The sequence below is a fragment of the Ceratosolen solmsi genome, unplaced genomic scaffold (genome assembly GCF_000503995.2).
Source record: "Ceratosolen solmsi marchali unplaced genomic scaffold, CerSol_1.0 scaffold3, whole genome shotgun sequence".
NCBI lineage: Eukaryota > Metazoa > Arthropoda > Insecta > Hymenoptera > Agaonidae > Ceratosolen > Ceratosolen solmsi.
This window is the reverse complement of record NW_011948428.1, coordinates 6,276,218-6,285,384: the sequence shown is the minus strand read 5'-3', so window position 1 is coordinate 6,285,384 and position 9,167 is coordinate 6,276,218. Positions and strand designations below refer to the sequence as shown.

General features: G+C 42.0%; 1 protein-coding gene across 1 annotated transcript in view; it reads left to right on the top strand.

Annotated features, from left to right (window-relative positions):
* Positions 1-8,895: 8,895 nt before the first annotated feature.
* Positions 8,896-9,167, top strand: part of LOC105363672 (uncharacterized) — a 29,127-nt gene continuing 28,855 nt past the window's right edge. The window contains exon 1 of the mRNA XM_011501422.1: positions 8,896-9,016. Within this exon, the coding sequence (XP_011499724.1) occupies positions 8,991-9,016 (26 nt within the window). The 5' untranslated portion in view covers positions 8,896-8,990. The remainder of the gene's footprint in view (positions 9,017-9,167) is intronic.

Below are 9,167 nucleotides of genomic sequence, written 5' to 3'. Positions count from 1 at the left end.
GACTCTTGATAAAACTCGGCCTCAATTGGAATTCCTCACTTTGTCTTATGGTGTGCTCGTATGGAGTAATGGTATCGCGAGTCACGCGTCCCCATCGTCGCTTTCGTGAGTTGGGGACGAGTTTTTCTATTATCGCGCGCACTCGACGAATTCCATAAAACTTAATTAGACGCCGAAATGACTTTCGAGTGAAAATGCTCGGCGATGACAGCTAGGCACCAACGAAAGGTAGCAGGAGATAAAGTGTGTGGGAAAGTTACTCCGAGAATTCAAGAGTGTATGGAGTGAAAGGTGTTGGTCGAGTGAAATTAATTCCTTCGATTAGATAGAGGACGATGTCGAGAGGCATTTTAATTTAAACGCTTCGCTTTTTCAGTTTGTTTTGTTTAATGAATAATTATTATTAAAAAGTGTGCCGGTAGCTGTTAAAGTACGAGTGCTAAGTAACGAGGATTATAAACTGATGTATAATAGAGTACCAAGCGAACTATCGGAATGATCTTCGAAGCGCAAGCAATAAAAGTAACAGCAGGTGCTAAATTGAGTATACAAGAAAAGACACTAAATCACTTAATAATATAATAGGACCCTTAAAAGGAAGAGATTTATGGGTCCATAAAGGAAAAATGTGCTATGACAGGCTAAAAAGCAAAAAATTTAAAGAAAATTCGAAGGACCTGCCTAAAGGTCACGAAATCTACGTGTTCTTAAGAAGAAACAAAGCAGATTTTCTTTCAAAGGGCTGTTGAGTCTACGAGAAAGGAACGTAAGTAGAAGAGAGAGAGAGAGAGAGAGAAAGAGAAAGAGAGAGAAATATGAATGCGCAAGGGGCAATGCGCTTGATGGAACATATTATATTTTGTTAAAATATGTTAAATAGCAAAATTAAGTAGATTCGGAAAATTGAGCTGATAATACTCATTACTAAAATCTTCATTAATCATTAAATAGTTCTCGTGACTTTATTTATACAGTTTTATCTAATTTTTATTTATTCAAGAATTTTCATTAAATTAAGTATTTCAAAAATTTCCCAATACACGATACAGAGAGACAGAGAGAGAGAGAGAGTGTGTGTGCGTGCGTGTGTGTGTGTGTGTAGGAAAGGAGGAGAGAGGCGAGATATGCATGAACGATGACTTTGGATCATCTACATACTGTAAGACCACCGATGATTCATTCTTCTTCTCCTCTTTCGTCTCGTCGACTCTTATCTCGAGTTGATTCAGCTTCTGCTTGTATATATGCAATAAAGAATGGATGGCTAGAAGACGAGGTACCTGAGACGGCATTTCAACGTTTATTGTTGCGTAATCGCTCAGCGAGCGTGTGGCAGCTGTCACTCGTCAGGTTTTTGCCTTCGGCGTAATTCTGCAGCGTTTATCAAGACCTTTTCACCGTCTCTTTTCTTTTTCTCTCCCAGTTTTTCGTCGTACTTCGCAGCTCACTAATTCGCTCGATTCGCGGCTTTGAAGCGAGTAGCTTTCAAGCTTTCAATCATTATTGGTGCGTCTCGTTAGAGATACACAATGACGAATTAAGACAATCGTTATAAGCAGAAACTCGAATCAGCAGAAAACCGCGCGTCTTTAGTTAAATATATTATCACAATTTAGATAATAATTTTTTTTTTCCTTATCTCGAAAATCATCATCATTTGTCACTCGCAGCTTTTTAGTGAATTAACTATTAAAGCTCGGAGATAAAACATTAAATTTAATGTAAGGAAACTTTGAGATAGATGGCACACAAGTTACATAAATTATATGGCTCAATGTGAAAAATGAAAATTAATAATTTTACGGAATTGATATATAGTCCTTCCTTATATTCCTACGAGACTTTTGCTAAATGATTTACTTGCGTTGAGCTAAATTTACTATTACTAAATGAAGTTTCATAATCGAGAAAATACTGCGAGTAGATATTATTTTCCGTCGAACGAATCAATGTTATAATTTTCATTTTTTATCCTTACATAATAATTTATTTCAAAATGGCCTATACCTACGTGCATAAATGCGCGTACAGGTATTGTCAAGGATACGGTTTGTCATAAACAAAATCTTGTTTTATCCGCACTTTGTCACGAGCATTTACCTTGAACCGAAAAGCCGTAATTATATAATGAGTGGAAATGCGATATTTATAAATATGAGAACAAACTTACCTTTCACTCAGTTACCTTTCATTCGCATCTTTAGCGCCGTCCTCAAGCTTTGACAACTCCTTATCAGGCAAGCCGTGCGATCTATCGAATCGTCGCAGAGAATTTACTTGGTCGATGTAAAAAATAATCTCACCAAAGCGCAGTCGCTTCTCACAATTAATCTGCCTTATTTAGGACGTCGGTGCTTCGTAATTGCGTTTTTTCTCCTTGACGCCGGATGAAGGAAGAAATTCGTGGCGCCTCTCGTCTCCATCGAGCGTAAAAACGAGCTGGTAGCTATATACCCATCGGGACTCGCGTGGCTCCTTCTCCTTTTTATCTTTTTGCGAATGGCGACGGCGTCGGTGGTGACGGTGCCGGCGGTGGCAGCGGTGGCGGCGGTGGCGGCGGTGGCGGCGGCGTCTACGACGAGAACGATGCGCTACTCGATGGCTTCTGACCGTTTGACACTTAATGCATGCTTACAAAGTCGTTCAACAACTGATGACTCGGCTTCGTTATCTCTCTCTCTCTCTCTCTCTCTCTCTCTCTCTATCTCTCTCTTCCCCCTTTTCCAGTTTGCTTTTCATTTTTATCCTTGTCTTATTTTCTTTTTTTTTTCTTTTTCACTCACATCTATTTTTAGATATTTTATTTGAAGGTGTGTTAATTGGAGATATTGGGACTTTTCTAATATGTCCGATAAGAGATTATTTAGATTTCATTCGCATCGACTCGATGATTCTTTGCCAGTAATATTGCTGAGAATACTGAATTTTCGGTACAGACAAAGGTCTTAATTAAATTAAGATTTAGATTATTTATGGGCCAAATTAATTTAGCTTCGTTATGATTTTATACGCAAGACATTAAATTGCCCACCAACTAATAGCACTAACGATACATAAAATTCACCGCCAATGTCTTATAATTGACTCGGCACAGTATGTTAATAGTTTATTTATTTATTAAGAAAGTTACTGCATGGTCATTCAACATTTTTTATATAATATTTATTTCAAAGGAATACACGGATTGATTGAATCTAGCATTCCGATGACGATGATACAACTTTATCTTTATTTTGTAATTTTGTAACTTAATAATGCAGAACGATATCGGTACATTTTTCAAGATTAATCGAGCGTGAAGAGTCGTTCAAGCAAGCGCGAGACTTTGGCTTAGCAGCCCTACGAAGGGGGGAGGTGCGAGAGGAAATGCGCAAAAAAAATACGTCCCACGTTTGAGTTCGCTTCGCGTGATTATCGCGAGTGTCGTACAAATGTGAAAAGCGCACGAATGCCGAATGAAAATCCCTGGTCAGGCCTGTTCATGACAAATGATACACTCCTACGTAATCGATACTAGATCACATTGCAGAGCAAACGAAGGTACCTCGATGAGAAAAGCCAAGCAGTGAGTGAGACGTGAAAGAGAGAGAGAGAGAGAGAGAGAGAGAGAGAGCACGGGAGAGAGCAAAAGCATCCCACGTGAAACAAGATAATTTAGATTTTACGACTGCCGACAATCGTACGGGAAGTGTATGGATAAAATTCACTCGCAAACCTCTCCCCTTCCACCCATCATTTAATGCGAAATTACAAGTGTATGGGCTCCAGGTGCGTGTTTTCCTTTACGAGGAATTTGATAACCAGGAGGATCGAGTGATGCATATAATACTCCGCGCGTAATGTCACTCGTATGATTTAATTGGCAAATCACTTATAATGTCAGTTTACCATACATTTTCATGGGAATCCAGATTTTAGTGTGTATAGTAATACCGCATAATTTATGCCGGCAATACCTGCTACAGCCTTAATTCTCCTAATAATCATGTTCGACGCAATAGCATCATTAAAAATTCTAATTTACATTATAATTACAATATTAATTTATCATAGTGTTAAATAAGCTTGTGTAAAGCGGAAATTTTTGCATTTAAACGGTAAGTCTTAATATCCACGTATTTACCGTTTGTCGGGCCCGTTAATACGTCGTTTGATTTTTCTTCCGAATCCGTCAATTTCATTAGAGTCTACGTCGAGCCGTGGCGAGTCTATCAAATACTTTTGAAATTTCCTTTAAAAAATCGAATAGAAACACGAATAGATATAGAAACATCGAAATTTCGCAACGATGAATGGATTAAAAATGAAATTTCTACGACTACCGAATGACCGGCCACATGTTATACGCCCGCGAACGCTGATTCAAAGAAGTCATCCGGCCGTCCGACATTAAACATTCTTAAGCCGATAATTCCTGAGCAAAAACCACAGTAGTGAGGCACAAAGTCAGCGAGAGAAAGCACCGAGAGCACGAAAGAGAAGGCGGAATTAACATCAGAATTCGACGAGCGTCCGTGACTAATACGACCCTCATAAATATCGAAACGGCACGAGGAACCTTTCATCGCCGCGTGGCGAAAAGGAGCAAGACCGACAAGAAAAAGAAGAAGGTATAGGCCGGTTCAAAAGACGCGCGCATCAGCGCATATTTCGCCACCAGCGTCGAGGAATAAATGGCTCCTTGATCGTCGACGAATTAAGTTGGCAACTAGAATACATCACCGATTAAAAATTGGCCCCCATTTATTTTCCGCGTTGTTTTTGAAGCAAAGCTAGCGGCACAGAGAGAGAAAGAGAGAGAGAGAGAGAGAGAGAGAGAGAGAGAGAGCCGGATAATCGCCATGGCCAGATGGCCAAATTGATATATTTCGTTCGGCTGAGCTGTAGTTTTGTAGCTTTTCGTAGTAAGCAAATATTTTACGAGCTCTTTATAACCGATGCAGGGTGATTAATTATAGCGGAGTTTATGATGATTCCTTTTGGATTGGCATTGTGTAATTGCCATGGGTGGGGGAGCCGATTATTCGTTATGGTTGAGCAAAATCTTCCGTAGGAATCTCATAGCCGGCCGATTATAAGTAGAGAGCAATCGATTATAAGTTGCTTTACGTTTCATCCTTTGAATGTTTTGTATATTTATATAAATAAATCGATGGGTTGTGGAATAGACGCTATTTGAATGTAAAATGTAAGAAGATGGGAAGCGTTTACGAGAGATGACGTAAAATAGAGTGTAAAAATTTTTTAGCCCGATAAATCGAGGTAAATTTACGATGATACTGAACGTAAACGAGGGAGACGGTGAGAAGGAGAGAAGGAGAGAAGGAGAGAGAGAGAGAGAGAGAGAGAGAGAGAGAGAGAGAATAATTAAATATATAAATAAATATTTCGACAATCCGATAGACTGACGCTTCGTGGCCTTGATTATTATTATGCTCGTGTAATGCGGACTTGTAGCTACACGGTAAAATACGTAAAACTCTCCTCTCACAACACATTGGACATAATGGCGATATGTACAATAGATGTTCCGAGCGGTAAAAGTATCTTCGGAAATTCTCAGAGGTCCATTATTCTATATGTATAACAGATTTTTCTCGAAAATATGAGCGAGTTGAGCCAATAGCAAAAGCTCCGTCAGCATACATCAGAGAAAGCCAAATATACACACAAATACAATTTAGTTTAGGACGTATATAAGAACGTCTCCATTGACGGCTCGGCTTCATAACCGCAGAATTTACTACCTTTGTCGCTGACGAAAAAGAGAAAGAGAGGCGTATAAAGACAGAGATGAAGGAAGAAGTAGAGAGACAGAGAGAGAGAGAGAGAGAGAGAGAGAGAGAGCGTGTGTGCGTGCGTGCGTGTGCGTGTGAGTTTACTTCTGTGTGTTTTCGTGCGTGTGTACATGTGTGCATGAGTGTAGAGCGAGCTGTCGATGGCGCGGGGTGGGACGGGAAGGACGGAGAGGGAAGAGAAAGAGGAAAGTCACCTGGCACTCGCGACGGGGAGAGAGAAGAGAAAAGAGAGTCGAAACGGACGCATTGATGAGTTTCGAGGCCATAGAGTTGCGGCCTGTAGACCCAAGGATTCTTCCTCTGTCCCGGATATCCTCGGTGAATCGACCCTGACAATGGCCGGGGCGCACGTAAATCTCTCCTACGTTCAACAAATTGACAAGTCCACCCCAAAGCGCGTATTCACGCTCAAGATCGGACGAGGATCGCGCGCATGCGCGCACGCCCGCGAGAGTGAAAGGTGCGCGGGCCATACGAATGTCGGGTGAAAGTTTGCGATGCGAATGAATTATCAATGGATGAAAAAGACCTTTCGGCTCTTGTTCCACGCATTGTTCTTCTACTCTCTCATTGTTTCGTAAGCATTCGACACATTCGCGTCACACGTTCTTCTCCTCCTTTTCCTCTCTATCGTCTTTCCTAACAGATGAGAAAATAATTTATAGCATCACACTCGACTATTTCGCAATTGTCGAGTAGCCGCACTATTAGAATTGCAATTATCTTAAATATGTCGATCGTCTGGTGGCGTGTGATGCAATGTAGAGATGCAGAGTCTAATGCGCGTACAGAGTCGATCTATCGCTACATGTTTAAATCCAAATACAAAATCCTATAGATGTGAAAATCATTTTCATCGAGTGATTACCCGATAAATGCAGCGTGGCTGAAATATAAAAGACGACGATTATTTAAGCGTTAAATTAATCATTTAATAATTGGTTAATTGGTTGATATTGGAACAACGAATTAAACAAAAAAAAAAAAAAAAAAATAAAAAAAAATAGGCGGCCGTCGCTTGGATCATTCACCAACTTCCGTTTCAAATAGAGAAAATAAATCATACGATACCACACCTCTCATGCACAGATACACGTACTCAACTCTGAGACCATTGGACGATACGATATTACCTCGTGCTTTTAGCGTTTCTATTATAACACTTTGTAGTATTGTCAATCAGCGGTAGTAGCGGAAGCGGCAGCAGTAGCAACAACAAGAGCAACGGGCAACAGGCAACAGCCAACAGCAGCTTATAACACATTTTAGCAGAAAAGGGTCGCAAAAGCTTCTTGCACTCGTAGCTCCTCCATGCAGCCGATAATCGATAGCTCGAGACCAATCGGAGAAGCCCCGATTATTTATTAGCTAATCGTTCACATTAACATTCCAATGAGCACCTTATCGATCCACTGGCGGCCCCAAGACCCGAGATAAATGTCCGGGATACGAGCGGCGCGCGAGATAAGCTCCTCGCGATCGTTCGAAATAATCGAGAGGCCAAAAAGTGTCGGAGTAATGACGGAGCTGGCGAAACAACGTTCCCAGAGTGCCGCGGCAGAGTCGGGCAAAAACTCCGCGACTCGAGTCCCCGGTTTTCGTACGTTCAAGTGCTTCCTGGAGCTGGGGACGCAATAATCCCGAGCACTACGGTGTGACCCTATACTTGTTAAGCGAGTAGTCGACGGGCAAAAAGCGTCCCCTCTGCGCTCGTGAGTGCATTTTCGCGGCAACGGCACTTCAACCCCGCGGCGCGGTAAGTCAAGTGCCGGGAATAGATAAAGTAGGTGCGTCGGAGGCACTTTTCGCTCCGTGAGTCCCCACCCCACCCCACCCCTTGGACACGGGGCCACGTGAGCGGTGCCGATCACCGGGCTGTCACCCGAGCGGATATATACAAGATGCCGGATTTGTCGGGCCCGCATTCGCCGGGCGGACGCTGCAAGGACGTGGCGCAGCTCGACTTTTTCGAAAAAGCCGAGCGAACGAGAGGGAGGGGCGCCAAGAGAAATGCCGAGCACTCGGGGATGGAGGTTCCGGGCCAACTGCTCGCTTTATTCTCAATTTCGTGTTGGCGCGGCCGCTCCGGCAAAACTCAACTCGCCCGCGTTCAGCCAGTATTGGCGTTCGATCGAAGGGGTGTCTTACATTTTTCTCGATATTTGTAAACATCGCTCGCTCGTGATCGCCGCCCTGTTGGAATTGAGCGAGATAAGATGACGTAGGTGTGGCGCTAATCGTTGGTGTGAAAACGTGCGAACGAGTCCTCGGGAGTTGAGAATGTGACGGTGATTTGTGCGTCCAAAGTCGAACGGCATTCAGCGAATGCACGATGCAAATCCGTAGTTTCAGTTTTCGGACAAAGTACACGTCAGATCATTCGAGAGCCCATGATTTAGCCAGGCTGCACCACATGCGTATGGGCGTGTATCGCAAAAACTTTTGGACAGTGCGGCACTTACGTGCGGAGCCTCGTGAAACGAGACTTTCTTTACCGTCAATGGCAGTTGTTTAAATAATGTGTGATAATGGCAGAGGAGCGGGCCAATTGCGAATGCACGCCGAAGACAAGATTCTCGATTGAAAAATTTTTAAACGCTGGTGGACCGAACTGGAGCAGCTACGACGAATGGGCAGAAAAAAAATCCCCAAAAGTGAAATGCCGATGAAGAGCGTAATAATGTATTATCGACACTGCAATAACATTATCAAAATATTGACTAATTTTATTCATCCAACAGTCTGCCAGCAGATATAATAATACATTACGTAAGATAAGAACTTTAGGGAAGTGATTCATCGACGCGAATTTTTAATTAGCTTTGGTCAGAGCACTTGGAATACGATAACACGTACTGAGCTTGTATCAGACTCTTCTCGCTCTATTGATCAAAGCTTCGCGCCGCCTCTCGCGGCGCATCGAGGCATAAGAGGCGCGGTAATCAAAAAAAAGAAAAAAAAAAATTAAAGCAAAACAAAAAATGTCCCCGTTGATATTGATAAGGAATTCGCTAATTAAGCTTTATCAATGCAAAGCGTGAATAAACGAGGGATAAACGATTTTTTGGCAATTAAATGTAATTGAGAGCTGTTAGTTAATGGTAGTGTTGGATTATTTGAATTGAGTTTGCTGTGAATAATGTGACAGTCGTGAAATATGTTAAGAATTTGGGATGCCGCGGACTCGCAGTTATGATACTGGAGGAAACATACAGAGGGTAAGTGCTTACCGACAAAACGAGCGATTCGAAAATTTTCTCTTTATAAAGTATCATTGAAGTTGCGTTATCACGTACACGTAAGCAAATGACGATAATGGACAAGATGTTGTAATAATTAAAGACGAGTTTGATTTGGCCAGCGTTGCAT